The sequence below is a fragment of the Babylonia areolata genome, chromosome 28 (genome assembly GCF_041734735.1).
Source record: "Babylonia areolata isolate BAREFJ2019XMU chromosome 28, ASM4173473v1, whole genome shotgun sequence".
NCBI classification, from domain to species: Eukaryota; Metazoa; Mollusca; class Gastropoda; order Neogastropoda; family Buccinidae; genus Babylonia; species Babylonia areolata.
Genome location: NC_134903.1, coordinates 15,777,373 through 15,794,872, shown reverse-complemented (window position 1 = coordinate 15,794,872; position 17,500 = coordinate 15,777,373). Strand labels below are relative to the sequence as shown.

The 17,500-nt window shown below is 43.0% G+C and overlaps 1 protein-coding gene across 1 annotated transcript in view; it reads right to left on the bottom strand.

Moving 5' to 3' along the window:
- The window catches only part of LOC143301993 (NACHT domain- and WD repeat-containing protein 1-like), a 37,041-nt gene that overhangs the window by 17,609 nt on the left and 1,932 nt on the right, over positions 1 to 17,500 (bottom strand). The window contains exons 2-12 of the mRNA XM_076616477.1: positions 17,303 to 17,418; positions 16,314 to 16,525; positions 15,812 to 15,940; positions 12,427 to 12,555; positions 10,149 to 10,363; positions 7,594 to 7,739; positions 6,214 to 6,325; positions 4,405 to 4,620; positions 2,981 to 3,217; positions 1,736 to 1,832; positions 269 to 421 (exon numbers count right to left, since the gene is read on the bottom strand). Coding sequence (XP_076472592.1) covers positions 269 to 421; positions 1,736 to 1,832; positions 2,981 to 3,217; positions 4,405 to 4,620; positions 6,214 to 6,325; positions 7,594 to 7,739; positions 10,149 to 10,363; positions 12,427 to 12,555; positions 15,812 to 15,940; positions 16,314 to 16,525; positions 17,303 to 17,418 — 1,762 coding nt within the window. The remainder of the gene's footprint in view (positions 1 to 268; positions 422 to 1,735; positions 1,833 to 2,980; positions 3,218 to 4,404; positions 4,621 to 6,213; positions 6,326 to 7,593; positions 7,740 to 10,148; positions 10,364 to 12,426; positions 12,556 to 15,811; positions 15,941 to 16,313; positions 16,526 to 17,302; positions 17,419 to 17,500) is intronic.

Sequence of the window (17,500 nt, the reverse complement as noted above, 5' to 3'; positions counted from 1 at the left end):
TATCTATCTATCTATCTAGAGAGAGAGACAGAGATAGTGAGATATCTATATATAACAATTACCAAAATGTTTTTAAAACGCTTAGAGCTTGGCCTCTGACCGATGATAGGTGCTAAATAAATTTTAAGTATCCATATCCATATAATCATCATTTTTCTCTCGATAGACTTCTGTGACGATGATAAGTTTCCTCTGGGCAATAAGTCAACAACAATATGACGCCGAAAAAAAAAAAAGAAAAAAGAAAAGAAAAAAAGCCCTCCCTCACCAAGATACTGCCCCAGGTCAGCTTTGATGCGGACCAGAAGCAAAGGGGGCAACCGGCGCACAGGTGGCGTCCAGTACATGTAGACGTCATTCAGCACGTCATCGTCACAGGACAAGATGTCCTCCAGTTCCGCTTCCGTCAGGCCCCCTCGGCCTGAAATCACCATTATTTTGGTACTGCACTGCTCCTGCTGCTTATCTATTATCTATTTATTATTATAATTATTATTATAATTATTATTATTATTATTATTTGTTATTTTTCATTTTATTTATTTATTTATTTATTTTTCTCAAGGCCTGACTAAGCGCGTTGGGTTACGCTGCTGGTCAGGCATCTGCTTGGCAGATGCGGTGTAGCGTGTATGGATTTGACCGAACGCAGTGACGCCTCCTTGAGCTACTGATACTGCTGCTGATGATAATGTCATCACCATCGTGGCGAAGTGGTTAAAGTCGCGGACATAATATTGGGAGGAAGCGGGATCGAGACTCATCAGACGTAGGTTTTATTTTTTTAGTGTGTGCTATATAAGTATCCATCATCATCATTATCATCATCATCATCAATAATAATGATACTACTACTACTAATCATACTACTACTACTAATGGTATTTATATAGCGCTGAATTTTGTGCAGAGACAAATCAAAGTGCTTTCACACCAGTCATTCACACGCATGCATAACTCTGAAGAAACTGAAGACAAGGAAGATGTAGGGGAGGGAGGATATCTTGTGAAGAGATGGGTTTTAAGGCCAGAGTTGAATGAGCTGAGTGCGGAGACCTGAAGAAGCGAAAGAGGAAGTTCATTCCAAATACAAGGTCCAGAGACAGAAAAGAACGGCGGCCAACAGCGGAGTGTTTGAATCTGGGTATGCGAAAACAGAGCGGATCCGAAGCCGATCGTAGAAAGCGAGATGGAGTGTAGAGGTGAAGGCAGCCATAAAGATAGGAAGGGGTAGATTTGTGAATACATTTATAACATTGAGTGCTGATCTTATACTTTATTCTATGTGAGACAGGGACCCAATGGAGATGTTTCAAAATAGGAGTGATGTACTCAGATCTTTTCTTTCTGAGGACGAGTCGGGCAGCAGAGTTTTGTGTGCGCTGAAGGGACTGAATGGATGAAGCAGGCAAACATACATACATATGTGACCTGTCTTCGCCAACGGGGTACACAGTCGCACATTCGAAATCGAGTGGCAGGGCTGAAAACAGGGTGAGGGTCAATCTGGGTGATTTTGAGATTTTTGTTTTTCGAGATTCTGTAACCCTTTATTTATCGTTCAGTGAAATATCAGAGCGAAATATGACCTAGAAATATGTCATAATGTGAATTTAAACAAGTACCCCATCGAAAGTATACTCAATCTATCGACAAATACTGAGGTTTTCACGAAGCGTTCACAGTCGTCAAACCGGACAGGGCCCCAGCATGTTATAATTATATATGTACTCACTGAGTGTGAGGTAGGCCAAGGCGTGGCTGACCAAGGTTTTACCGTGCGCCCTCTCCAGCTCAGCAAACATCACGTTGATGCTCTCTCTTACAGTGGACTGTGGGGAAAACAGTGAAGATTTAATTGTCAGGATGCTAGGAGTTCTCCTATAGGAGTACTCCTTTTGTGGAGTGTTGGTAACGCGTCCGCCTAGAAAGCGAGAGAATCTGAGCTCACTGGTTCGAATCACACCGCCAGTATTTTCTCCCCCCCTCCACTAGACCTTGAGTGGTGGTCTGGACGCTAGTCATTCGGATGAGACGATAAACCGAGGTCCTTTGTGCAGCATGCACTTAGCGCACGTAAAAGAACCCACGGCAACAAAAAAGGTTGTTCCTGGCGAAATTCTGTTTAAAACTCCACTTCAATAGGAAAAAAAAAAACCCAAATAAAACGACACGCAGGAAAAAAAAAAAAAAAGAAAAAAAAAAGGTGTCGCTGTAGCGTAGCGAAGCGTTCTCCCTGGGGAGAGCAGCCCCGAATTTCACACAGAGAAATATTTTGTGATAAAAAGAAATACAAATGCAAATACAAACGCGCGCGCGCGTATTATTCTCACGCCTAAAGACAAGAAAGAGTGTGGAAAAAAATTAAAACTACACGTATAAACACACATGAAACGAGGACAGCGAGAGAGACAAAGACAGACAGAAAGAAAGTAAGAAAGGAAGGAAGAGAAAAGACAGAATACAGGAGGAGGGAAGATGTGTGTGTGTGTGTGTGTGCGTGCGTGCATGCGTCCATGCGTGCATGCATGCTTGTGTGTGTGTGTGTCTGTGTACAGAAGTCAGGAGTCGCATTTTCACACGTGGAGGAGAGAAGATGTGTGTGTGTGTGTGTGTGTGTGTGTGTGTGTGTGTGTGTGTGTGTGTGTGTGTGTGTGTGTGTGTGTGTGTGTGTGTGTGTGTGTGTGTGTGTGTGTGTGTGGGTGTGTATGTGTGTGTGTGTGTGTGTGCGTGCGTGCGTGCGTCCATGTGTGTGTACATGCTTGTGAGTGTGTATATATGTGTGTGTGTGCGTGCTTGTGTGTGTCGTGTGTGCGCGTGCGTATGTCAATGCGTGCGTGCATGCTTGTGTGTGTATATGTGTGTGTGTGTGTGTGTGTGTGTGTGTGTGTGTGTGTGCGTGCGTGCGTGCGTGCGTGCGTGCGTGTGAGTTCTTAACTTCGCCTGTATTGCATAACTCTTCTCACTGATGACACTCTACCTGCAGTACGGTTCTCTCTGGCAGTGAGTAAGAGCTCCATTTTACCGCGGCGTCGAAGGAGAGCTTGAGAAAGAGAGGCAAGGGGCAGGCTTTGAACGCCTTCAAGACAAGCTCTCGCTGATTGGCTGACAGCCCACGCTGTGCCGCGGCCAGCCATTGGTCCAGAATGCCGCTGACGTCATTGTCGTCCAGAGTTGGGATTTCGTAGAAGTTGGAGGTGTCCCCTTCGTACATAGCCTGAGATGAGCAACCGAGGTCACTTAATTTTTTTATTTTATTTATTTTTATTTTTTATAATTGACCTTCACCTGTACCTCGTGGGTTAAAAAAATCACCCACACTTTCATTTGAACCTTCATAACTCAGTCAGTCTTGCAACTCTTCAACTGAAATCTTGCGAGGTTGTCCATTTATGATTTTTGCATATTTCCAACCAAAAAAAAAAGTATTGATTTGTTGGTAAACAATGGAGTAAAGAAAAAAGAAAAACCAAAACAAAACACCCCCCTCCTCCCCCAATGAAATCGCTGTATAAAAGAGAAGACGCTACACATTCGCGTAAAATGGATATCAACACACATGACACAGCATAAACTGTTTCACAAAGTACCCGTGAAATCTGTGACCACAGTATTGTGTAGTGCACACTTTCTTTTTCCATGACCGGTGATGGATAGGAATGTTGGTGTTTGTTATTTGTTGAGAAAGAAAGAAAGAAAGAAAGACCGAAAAAAAGAGCGAGATTTTACTTCAATTAATGTGAAATGTTGTTGAGCAAGAGTCTCTCTCTCTCTCTCTCTCTCTCTCTCTCTCTCTCTCTGTGTGTGTGTGTGTGTGTGTGTGTGTGTGTGTGTGTGTGTGTGTGTGTGTGCGCGCGGGTATAGTTTAGCAGGGATAGAGTGGGGAAAAAATGTCCATACTTAAAATGTCAGTCCTTGAATAAAAACGTTTTGAGTTCTCTCTGTCTGTCTGTCTTTACATCTCAGTTTGTCTGTCCGACTTTCTCTCTCAACCTATCTCCTTCCCCTTCAGACTGTCCATCAGTCTATCATTTAATTCCATTGCATGTTCGTTCATTCATTTCTGTCCATCTATCTATCTATCAATCTATATACATAACTGCATATAATTTCTTTCTTCCTGTGCCGGTTTGTCATTATTTAGTTGCGAGTTCATTCATGTAAAGATTATATCCATTCCTTCGTTAATCCATCCATTAATCCACCCACCCACCCAGCCATCAATCTATCCACTCATCCACCCACTCACCCAGCCATCCATCCACCCACCCAGCAATACATTCGCTCACTCATTTATCCAGCCACCCATCCAATCCTACCACCCACCCACCTGTCTATCCAACCCATCCACTCACCTGTCTATCCAACCCATCCACCCACCCATCCACCCTCCCAATTCTTCACCTGCAGTGTGGGGAAGACCTGGTAGTGTGCCTCGGGCAGCGTGGACACCAGAACACGGACGTGGCGGGGCAGGAGTGTTGGGAGCCAGGCCAGCTGGCGGGAAGAGTGTCCCGGGTCCAGCTGGTCCAGAGAATCCAGCAGCAGCGTCACAGGGAAGGTCCGGCCGGCCACCTCACCCAGGGTTTCCTTTAGCCTCTCGGACAGATCTTTCACGTTCTGTGGAGGAGGTGGTGGTGATGGTGGTAGTGGTGATGGTGGTGGTGGGGGTGGTGATGGCGTTGGTGATGGTGGTGGTGGTGATGGTGGTGGTGGTCGCGGTGGTGGTGGTAATGGTGGGTGGTGATGGTGATGGTGGTGGTGGCGGTGGTGGTGGTGATGGTGGTGATGGTGGTGGTATTGGTGATGGTGGTGGTGGTGGGTGTGATGGTTGTGATGGTGGGTGGTGATGGTGGGTGGTGATGGTGATTGTAGTGATGGTGGTGGTGGTGATGGTGGTGGTGGTCGCGGTGGTGGTGGTGATGGTGGGTTGTGATGGTGGTGATGGGTGGTGATGGTGGTGGTGATGGTGGTGGTGGTGGGTGGTGATGGTGGTGGTGGTGGCGGTGGTGGTGGTGAAGGTGGTAGTGGTGATGGTGATGATGGTGGTGGTGGTGGTGGTGATGGTGATGATGATGGTGGTGGTGGTGGGTGGTGATGGTGGGGATGGTGGGGATGATGATGGTGGTGGGGATGGTGGGGATGGTGGGGATGGTGGTGGTGGTGGGGATGGTGGGGATGGTGGGGATGGTGGTGGTGATGATGGTGGTGGATGGGTGGTGATGGTGGTGGCGTTGGTGATAGTGGTGGTGGTGATGGTGGTGGTGGGTGTTGATGGTGGTGGTGATGGTGATGGTGGTGATGGTGATGGTGGTGGTGATGGTGGTGGTGGTGGGTGTTGATGGTGGTAGTGTTGGTGATAGTGGCGGTGATGGTGGTGGTGGTGGTGATGGTGGTGGTGTTGGTGATAGTGGTGGTGGTGGTGATGGTGGTGGTGGTGGTGATAGTGGTGGTGGTGGTGTTGATGGTGGTGGTGTTGGTGATAGTGGCGGTGATGGTGGTGGTGGTGGTGGTGCTGGTGGTGATGGTGATGATAGGGTGCCAGGATGTTGTTGTTGATGGTGGTGGTGTAAGGTTCATTTTTCACAGAATCAGTATCAGTATCAGTAGCTCAAGGAGGCGTCACTGCGTTCGGACAAATCCATATACGCTACACCACATCTGCCAAGCCGATGCCTGACCAGCAGTGTAACCCAACACGCTTAGTCAGGCTTTGAGAAAAAAAGAACTACTACTACTAATAATAACATGTATAAGGCGCAAAAACTTGATGAAGTCAACTATAAGCGTACATAAAAAAAAATAATTAAAAAAAATGCAGAGAGAACAATGGTTGGAGTCGTCTGTTACTACTACTACTACTACTACTACTACTACCACTACTAGGTTATACTACTAATCATCATCATCGTCATCATTAGCATCATTATTACTATATATCATTATTATTATCGATATCAAGGTGATAATGATGATAACGAGAGGACGTAAATAATGAGCACTGTACAAAAAGAAAAAACAAAACAAACTTTCATCGAATACATCATGCAAACTGCCCACTCCCTCCCCCCCCCGCCCCCCACCTTCCACCTCCCCACCCTCACCCCAGCCCTCCCTCAACCAACCCATCCCCACCCCCCTGCATCCACTTCCTTGCCCTCCCCCCTTCTCCCTCCCCCTCCCGCCAGCCTCTTCCCCTTCCTTGACCCTCACCGTCGGCAGGTCTTCCTGGTCAATGGAGCGTGACTTGGCAGCGGTCAGCTGGTGCAGAATGCTTCGCAGAAGACTGACCACTGAGGTGCTGTCTGGTGATGTCCCCAGGAATCTGGAAGGTAGGCAGCATTCGACCGAATGGGATGAGTTAGATTTTTGTCCACTGTGTTTCGTTTTCACGGTTGGTTTGCTATTTTCCTGCTTTCTTTGTTTCTCCTCCTCCTCCTCCTCCTCCTTCTTCTTCTTCTTCTTCTTCTTCTTCTTCTTCTTCTCTTTCTTCTTCTTCTCCTTCTCCTTCATTCGTGGGCTGCAACTCCTACGTTCACTCGTTTGTACACGAGTGGGCTTTTACGTGTGTGACCGTTTTTACCCGGCCATGTAGGCAGCCAAACATTTCGGGGGTGTGCATGCTGGGTATGTTCTTGTTTCCATAACCCACCGAACGCTGACATGGATTACAAGATCTTCAATGTGCCGTAGTTGAATTTCTTGCCGTATACACACGAAGGGGGTTCAGGCACTAAGCAGGTCCACACATATATTGACTTAGGAGATCGGACAAATCTCCACCCTTTACCCACCAGGCTGATTGGGGAAAATATCAATCCTTTCTTTCAAGCCAAAACTTCGATAAAATTGAGGATTTAGACGTTGATATATTTTATGACGCGGGGGAGTGGGGAAGGGACTGCACAACTCCTCCTCACTAAAAAAAAAGAAAAAAAAAAGAAAGTCACCTGTGCTGGTTAGGCAACCAGGCAAATGTCGGAACGACGAGCTAGCCCTTCAACCACACACCGACAGATAAACCATCCTGCCTACTCATCCGTCGGTCCAACGGTAGACTCCATTATCGTTGTGATAATGCACCTGACCAAAGTTCTCTAGTTGGAGATAACAAAGTTATTCTTATTCTATCTTATCTTAAATAAATAAATAAATAAATAAATAATGGTACTTATATAGCGCTGAATCTTGTGCAGACAAATCTAAGCGCTTTCGCACCAGTCATTCTCACGCACGCATAACTCTAAAACTGGAGAAACTAAAGACAAGGAAGAGGCAGGGAAGGGAGGCTATTTTGGGAAGAGGTGGGTTTTAAGGCCAGACTTGAAAGAGCTGAGAGTGGAGACTTGACGAAGCGAAAGAGGAAGTTCATTCCAATTGCAAGGTCCAGAGACAGAGAAAGAACGGCGGCCAACAGTCAAGAGTTTGAATCTGGGTATGCGTAAGTGGAGTGGATCCGAAGCTGATCGTAGTGAGCGAGATGGAGTGTAGAGGTGAAGGCAGCCACAGAGATAGGAAGGGGCTGATTTGTGAATACATTTGTAGCATAGAGTGCTGATCTTGTACTTTATTCGGTCTTATCTTAACACGAACCTTAAGACGACAATCCCTTTGCCCTTGTGCTGCTTGCAGGCTTGGCGCGCAGCCATGGCCATGATGGAAGTCTTTCCCGACCCTGACTTGCCGTGAATCACCAGCACGCGGCCAGGGTTCCTGTCCTTCAGGTAGGCTTGCGTCCGCTGAACAACAACGTGTACAACGTGTGTGTGTAGTGTGTGTAGTGTGTGTGTGTGTGTGTGTGTGTGTGTGTGTGTGTGTGTGTGTGTGTGTGTGTGTGTGTGTGTGTGTGTGTGTGTGTGTGTGTGTGTGTGCACTTACATACACATACACACAAATACACATACACACATACACACAAACACTTCTCTCTCTCTTTTGTTGGATACCAGCCCACACTGGATTCCGTTATAACGACGAAGCAGATAGGGCAGCAAAAAGGGGAGCAAAAAATCATATAGATAGTATAAAAGTATATTGCCCATTGTCATACAAGGAAATAAGCAATATACTAGAAAGAGACTTTTATAGGTGCTTGAATTCAAGTCTAAAACCTCGTCATTTGACTCTCTCAGACTTTGGTCCGATTCGCAGACCAATTCTGAGCTTAGCTCTCAGACTATTATCAAATTCATTACGGACCAAGTATTGTTCTAATGTCAAGTGTATATGCTTTAATAACCTGACAATTGAGCATATAATTTTTCACTGTAGCTTGATGAAGCCTTTTGTACACGAAAGTGTGTCTTCACAAGTGACTGAGAACGTTGATGTTTTTGACTTTTTGCATTCATTATCAGTTGTTTCGCTTGTCATTTTAACGACTTCTCTTTTACGAAGTCCTTTAAGTAATTTCCTGTAACTGTATTCAGAGGGTTTTTTTTGTGTTTGTTTGTTTGTTTTGTTTTTCTTTCAAATTTCACCCATATTTTTACCCTCATTTGCCCAGTTTCCCCCAACCCTCCATTCATCCACATCTCCCACCCCTTCTAACCGATAATACTCAGATGTATTCATAAATACTTTTACAAAATGTCTTCAATCACCGATATGTGTGACGGGACATTAAACAAAATTCCTTCCTTCCTTCCTTCCTTCCTTCTCTCTCTCTCTCTCTTCGAATGCCCAATGTGGACTATTTGGGCATATTACCTGCAGCTAAAGTAACGAAACAGGTAACACACTTGAGCAAATTCACCAAAATCCACCATCGTTGTGGAGGGTACTTCTTGCGTGGTTCACTGCACGTCATCCACCTTGACGGGTACTGTTCTACCCCCCCCACCCCCCACCCCCACCACCTTCCCGCAGCCACCCCCCTCCAACCCCCTCCCTGAAAAACACAACCACCACCAATTTCCGGCACTCTCACGCTGGGCTCTTGCCATGGAAGAGTGGAGTTATTTCAAAAGCTGTATATATGATGCTGATGTACGAAGAAGAAGAAGAAGCTAAAATAGTTAGTTTAACTATAATTATTTTTGTATCCACCATGGAGGATCAGGCAGAGCAGTATTAGTTCGCGAATGGCAAGCTGACCACTTGATTCAAACAACTTAAAGGCAAGGTGAACCATTTCCGTTACAGTCAGAGGTTCTTTGCAATTTCGCCTGTTTAACTGAATTATTATATGCGAGGTTGTGAACTTATAAAACGTATTTGCATCTGTAGTCATCCCTCTAAGGTGATAGTGGAGTGATGGCCTGGAGGTAACGCGTCCGCCTAGGAAGCGAGAAAATCTGAGCGCGCTGGTTCGAATCACAGCTCTGCCGCCAATATTTTCTCCACCTCCACTAGACCTTGAGTGGTGGTCCGGACGCTAGTCATTCGGATGAAACGATAAACCAAGGTCCCGTGTGCAGCATGCACTTAGCGCACGTAAAGGAACCCACGGCAACAAAATGGTTGTTCCTGGCAAAATTCTGTAGAAAAATCCACTTCGATAGGAATTAATAAAACTGCACGCAGGAAAATAATGGGTGGCGCTGTAGTGTAGCGACGCGCTCTCCATGGGGCGAGCAGTACGAATTTCACACAGAGAAATCTGTTGTGATAAAAAAAGAAATACAAAATACACACAAGAATAGTGCAATAAAATATTTGAACTTACAAATGTATTTGTATTTCAAATGATAAAATATTTGAACTTACAAATGTATTTGTATTTCAAATGATCCCTTTTCAGATGACTTGCAACCAGAATACTCTCTCTCTCTCTCACTGTCTATATATATATATATATATGTGTGTGTGTGTGTGTGTGTGTGTGTGTGTGTGTGTGTGTGTGTGTGTGTGTGTGTGTGTGTGTGTGTGTGTGTGTGTGTCTTACACGTACAATATCCAAAAATTAATGGGATTTGTATCTTTAGTTTCGTTTTTGCTTTCTTCCTGGTGAGGACTGAAAAATATAAATTATAATTTTGACAGACCTCCACACCCTCCCTCCTCTCAACCCCTCTCCCTCCATCATCCCTCCCTCAGCCCTCCCCCCGCACACACACCCCTGCCCCCCCCCCCCCCCCCCCCCCCCCCCCCCCCGCCCTCCCAACCCCACACTTTTCACTATTCTCATTTCTCTCCCCTTACTTTACCTCCAAAGCGTCCTGACGTCCAAAGAAGTTGGCACATTTCTCCTGACAGAAACGCGTATGTTGCGTCACTTCCTCCACAAGGGCGTTCACTCTGTGGTGCTGTTGTTCTCGGGCCGTGATGGCCGCCTGCGCCATCTCTTTCAAATGCTGCTCGAAATCCTGGCAGAACTTGTCAATGTACTGCTTGTGCTTGGCGTCCTTTCCCGGGTTGATTCCTGGAGGATATCCAAGGGTTTCAACGAAATTACCTTGATTATAAAGGTAGAGTTGAGGTGAGGTGAACGACCTGTTTGCGAAAAGACTTTAATGTGAAGAACACACACACACACACACACACACACACACACACACACACACACACACACAGAAAAACGACAACAACAACAACAACAACAAAATACAAAACAAAAAACAACAACAAAATAACATACACACACACATCTATCCATCTTTCAGTCTATATATATATACTCTCTCTCTCTATTCTATATATGTATATATATGTATATATATATATATATATATATATATATATATATATATATATATATATATATATATATACATATATATATATATATATATATATATATATATATATATATATATATATATATATATATATATATATATATATATATATATACATACCTTGTTTATAGTAATTTGTCGGATTACTAAATGCTCGAAAGTGCGGGCCTTTATCATTACAATGTGTTTTTTTTTTCTCCCCGCTATTTTATTATTTCATTCATTTGTTCATAGATCTTTATTCATCTACCTTTTTTGGGAAGGGGTGTGGTGTGGGGGTGGGGTGGGGTGGTGGGAGTTTCAGTTTCAAGGTGACGTCTGAGCATGCGGTCTGCTCCATATACGTAATACCACATCCGTTAAAAAAACACACACAAAAAACAACAACAAACAAACAAACAAAAAAAAACACAAAAAAAACTGAGCAGGTATTTGACCTTCGCATAAATCCAACACGCTGCACAGACCTTGAGAGAAGAGACTGAACCAAACACAGCTCTTTCAGAGAGCACAGCCTTGTCAAGCAACTATTAGTACCAAACTTAAACCCAATGTGGAGTGGTGGCCTAGAGGTAACGCGTCCGCTTAGGAAGTGAGAGAATCTGAGCGCGCTGGTTCGAATCACGGCTCAGCCGCCGATATTTTCTCCCCCTCCACTAGACCTTGAGTAGTGGTCTTGACGCTAGTCATTCGGATGAGACGATAAACCGAGGTCCCGTGTGCAGCATGCACTTAGCGCACGTAAAAGAACCCAAGGCAACAAAAAAGTTGTTCCTGGCAAAATTCTGTAGAAAAATCCACTTCGATAGGAAAAAAACAAACAAACAAAAAACAAAACTGTATGCAGGAAAAAATAATAATGAGAGAGAAAAAAAAGGGGGTGGCACTGTAGTGTAGCAACGCGCTCTCCCTGGGGGAGAACAGCCCTAATTTCACACAGAGAAATCTGTTGTCATAAAAAGAGAAATACAATACAATACAATACAAACCGACATCATATCCGTTCTTCAGACTTTGTCACAGCCTTTCGCTGTTCACAATACAATACAATACGATACGATACAGTGCAATACAATGCAATACAATCCAACCCAACGCAACGCAACGCAACGCAACGCAACGCAACGCAGCGCAAAGCAACGCAACACAATACAATACAATACAATGCAATGCAATGCCATACAACACAACACAATACAATACAATGCAATACCATACAATACAATACAATGCAGTAAATACAATACGATACGATACGATACAATACAATACAATGCAATACGATACGATACGATACGATACAATACAATACAACGCAATACAGTGCAATACGATACGATACCCTACAGTGCAATACAGTACAATGCAATACAATACAACCCAACCCAACGCAATGCAACTCAACGCAAAGCACGCAACACAATACAATACAATATAATACGATACAACACAATGCAATGGAATACGATACAATACGATGCAATGCAATGCAATGCAACGCAAGTCAACGCAACGCAGCGCAAAGCAACGCAATACAGTGCAATGCAATGTAATGCAATACAATACATTGCAACACAACACAACACAATACAATACAACACAATACAATACAGCACACAGAATACAATACAAGACAACACAACACAACACAATACAATACAACCCACCTCATCCTAACCTAACCCAACCCCACCGATCACACCCCAACCCACCCCAACCCAACCCAACCCAGCACCAAGCTCCATACCTGTGTCGGCATCCCAGCGGACGGCGTAGCGGTGCAGGAGGTGTGGGGGCAGGAGGGAGGTGAGCTCCGTCTTCAGCTTCTCCAGCAGGCACCTGGACTCTTCCTGCATGGCCGCATCCCCTCTGCCGTCTGCGAGGGGACAAGGCAAAAACAGTGCACCGTGTTTTAAAATCACCCCCCTTGACTGCCCGTGCACGTAGTACTTACGTCCATAGCGACCATCGCTGATTTACGTGATCAAATGAAGGGAAATGATCACTGTGGGAAGGCTGAAAATTTACGAGATTGATCTAGGGTTGTCTGTCTCCAGTACTATTTTCTCACTTTTTTTTTTTTTTTTTAGCTGATTGTTCTGAACACGGAATTATGGCTTGGAACATACTGCTTCCTACTGGTTTGTTTTTTTTTCTTCTCCTGGCAGTCAAGGGTTTCTCAATAATGATGATGGTGATGATGATGATAATAATGACGATGATGATGACAATAATAATAATGATGACGATAATGATGATGACGATAATAATGATGATGATGATAATAATGATGCTGATATAATAATAATGATAATAATGGTAATAATAACGATGATGATAATGATGACAATAATGATGATGATAATAATAATGATGATAATGATGATGATGATAATAATAATGATGATGATTATGATGATGATAATGACGATGATAATGATAATAATAATAATATGATAATAATAATAATATTAATGATGATGATGATGATGATGATGATGATGATGATGATAATGATAAGAAGAAAGAAAGAAAGAAAGAAGATTGACTGAATCTTTAATGGGTAACGAATTAGGCGCAGTAAAGGGCTTTTTACAATTCTGCCCATTTAACGACACAAAACATAAAAATAAAGGACGACACAAAACATAGAAATAAAGAAATAAAATGAAACAGAATAAGATAATAAGAACGACGAATAAGAATAGTAACTGGAATAGTCTATTAAAAGTAACAAAGCGATGAAAAGAACAATTGGTACATTATCATGTACGTACGTACGTACTTACACACACACACACACACACACACACACACACACACACACACACACACACACACACACACACACATTATAAAACAAGCAAAGACATACGTACACATTCACGCCCACACACTCAAACACGCACAAACACACACACGCACTTACTGTTCATTTGCTAGCACGATCGCACATACATTCAATTTTTCATTCATCATGGCATGGCAGCTAGTGGACTGAGTACAAGCAAGCATTTGCAAAAGACCGCGAATAGGTTTAACAAAAGTATCGAATAGAAATATTTTTATGTTTTACAGAGATATATGGCTGGAATTTGACGACATGTCTTTGGAAGCATGTTCCATTCTATCCTTTCATTAAATGAGACTCATCTTAAATAAATAAATTTTAGGCTTTGGGACAATAGCTCTGTCTGATTTACGTTGGAACTAGAAACAAAACAATGATTTTAAATATTATGGGCATGCGTTATGAACAATCTTATGCATAAGAATGAATGTGTTATATCTAATAAGTAGATGAACAGGTAATATTTGAAGTTTTTTGTACATGTTGTGCACAGATCCGCCTGTGGTATTTACATGGCTAATCATCTTAATTGGACGTTTTTGTAAAGAGCAAAGTGGTTTTAATGTAGAAGGAGGACATTTACTCCAAATAATCGAGCAATAGCTGAGACGAGACTGGATACAGGCAAAGTAAAACACACGTCTAGAATGATTATCAAGAAAGCGTTTGATCTGTGACAATTGGAATACACTAGATGATACTTGTTTTAGAAGAAGAAGAAGAAGAAGAAGAAGAAGAAGAAGAAGAAGAAGAAGAAACATCATAGCCTACTACTTGTACTAGTACAACGACTATTACTCCTGCACAATCACGTTCCGTCTGTCTAGGACAGTGAAAGCATTGCATTGTGTTCGGTGATGATGATGATGATGATGACGATGATAATAATAATAATAATAATAATAATAATAATAATAATGATAATTGGAGGGAAAAGAAGAACAGAAAGAAGAGGAAGAAGACGACAACGACGATGACGACGACGACGACGAAGAAGAAGAAGAATGAGGAGAAGACAAAGGGAGATGATAGCCTACTACTAGTACCACTACTCCTACTACTTTTACTACTACTACTACTACTACTACTGCTACTACTACAACTACTGAAACGTCTGCTGCTGCTGCTGCTGCTACTATTGTGAATTTGAATAGCCCCTATTCTCTAAATAGGGCTCTGGGCGCTTAAAAAAACCTGGGTAAATCCACACACACACACACACACACACACACACACACACACACACACACACTGGTGTTGCTGCTTATGCTGCAGACAAGCTCCTTCATCAGTTCGTTTTATTCGGACTTCTTCCCCTTACCGATCACACTACCTTTGTCCGGAGAAAACACTTGAAGCATTGCAGGTTTACATAAAGCAAGAATCGCAGACGAGACTGGTGCCATCCTGGGGCCGTATTCAAGTAAACATCGCGCCTGCCTGCTGGTAAATGCGTACCTGCGGGGCAAATCTACCTGAGGCAAGGCAAACTGCCCGAGGGTAAGTAGTATCCGGTATTCAGGGACGCTCGAGTCTACCCGCGGGTTCTCCAAACCCCAAGGCAAACTTGCCCTTGCTACCTGCCAAGGGTGGCTGCCCACGAAACAGAGGTAAATATGGCGGATCCTTATGCAGCGCTGTTTTTGTTAAAGTCTTAACTCCCGAGAGCAAGGTTTCGGTTGCGCCCCTTTTCTCTGCATTCAAATTTTGTATTACGTGTAGCTGACACATTTTGTACTTTCCAAAGTCAATTCAGGTCTAGATTGGAAGCTGCTAGGCAAATATCGCTCTCTGCCATAAATGAAAGCCAAACCGTAGCTTTATTAGGCTTTTATTTTGAATAAACCTTCACCGACGTCACAGTGTCAGACTCTGGTGAGAAACTGGCTTGATTCAAATCGCCCGCCATTTATAGTCCGGTTCAGGCTTTAAGGGAAAACAGGCGTGCTTTGCGTACAGCCCGTGTTTTGCTAACTTTCTCGACAATGCTCCGATCTGTAGTGCGGTAAGAAGTAGAAGAGCATGTGCAGAAGGGAATCACCAGGACTCTTTAATTATTGAACGATGGGTTAGTTGCTTAAGTACAACGCGTGTGTCTTGAATACGAAGTTAACTTAACCTTCAAGGTAAACTCTACTCGCGGGTCCCTACCATGTCAAAGATAACTTGTCTTAAGGCAAAACGAAGTTTGTCTTGAATACGGCCCCTAATGATCTTATTTCTCCATGTTTGAGCGGTCAATGAGTTAAACAAAATTAATGTTCAAAAGAAAATTAACCACCTTTGAATCTGCTGCTGAGCCTGCTGGTTTCTATGGTGTCGATGTCTTCGATGTGGCGGTAGAACCAGAGACTTCGCTGCAGCAGTGCCGAGTTGGCCAGCATCCCTTCTCTTATCTCTGCCTCCGTCACTGCAACAGTCCATTTGGAAGACACAGTGAAAAATAGATGATTCTAGTGCATTCTAAAATGTTAAAATTGTCTCCCCGATACGTTTACTTGGCTACGAAATATATAGATGCACACACACACACACACACAAACACACACACACACACACACACACACACACACACACACACACATATATATATATATATATATATATATATATATATATATATATATATATATATATATATATACATATGTACATATTCATATATAATATATAATCATATATATGTATTATTCTGTCATCATCATCATCATCATCACCAGTAATAGTAGTAATTGCAGTAGCAGTAGTAATCATCATCATCATCATCTTCATTACTGACTCACCGGATTGCATCATGGTATGCGCGCGCTCTTTCCCCAGACACGTGAATGCTGCCTGACCAATGGCAGTCTGCATAGCTGCACTCTCCTCCCACCATTGGTTGGCCGCCTCGGAGCGAAGCGATTTCTCATTGGACAAAAAGTCTGGCAGGTGAGAGCTGATTGGCTGAAGGACGTATGTGGGTGGGACCGCGTTGTCGTCCTTTTTGAACCACCTTCAGAGAAGTAAGTAAATGAATAAATGACTGAATGACACAGGAAACGAATGATGATCGCCAAATGGCAGCCGTCAGTCGGCTCTACCTGTTGTGCAAATGACCCCGTGTGTGTAAAGCGCTTAGAGCTTGGTCTGTGACCGAGGATAGGCGCTCTATAAAAACCCACATCATCATTATCATCACAAATAAATGAGTATAGAATAAATAAATAAATAATGAACAGGTAACTAACAAACTATATAAATGAATAAATGAACAAACAAATAGCTAAATAATTAAATGAATAAATGAATAAACAACTAGCTAATTAGCCGAATGACTAAATAAATAAATAAATGAATAAATAAAATGTCCCTGTTACATTTGATATAGAGTGTCACGCTGTTGACACCTTTCATTTTGTTAACTGTTTTGTAATGACCTTGTGTGTGGGCATTCGTGTTCGTGGAGTATGAATGTTATTGATAATAGACAACACTTTTTTTGATTAATAATGAAAGGAAAGAAAGGCAAGAAAGAAAGAAAAATACAGAACGGAATAAACAACGAGCGAATTATAAGAGAAGAAGAATACAACATCAACAACGACAGCGAGAGCAACAGCAACATTAACAACAATAGTAACAACAATAGCAACACCACCGAAAGGAACAACGACAACAAAGACAACAACAACAACAACAACAACAGCAGCAACAACAACAAAAAACATCATCATCATCAGCAGCAGCAACAACAACAACAACCAGCGACAGCAACAATAACAACAATTACTTTGTAAGAAGCTGCTTCACTTCTTCAAATGAAACTGCAGTCAATATTTTCTCGAACTCTGACGTTTCCATTACTGTCGGGAACGAGCGGTAGCCGTACTTGTGTGAAAGCAATGTCTGAAACAGAGCAAAGCCAGGAAGAGTAGCCAACACCAAGAAAAGAATGAAACATTCACCTACGACTATCACTCATTGACTC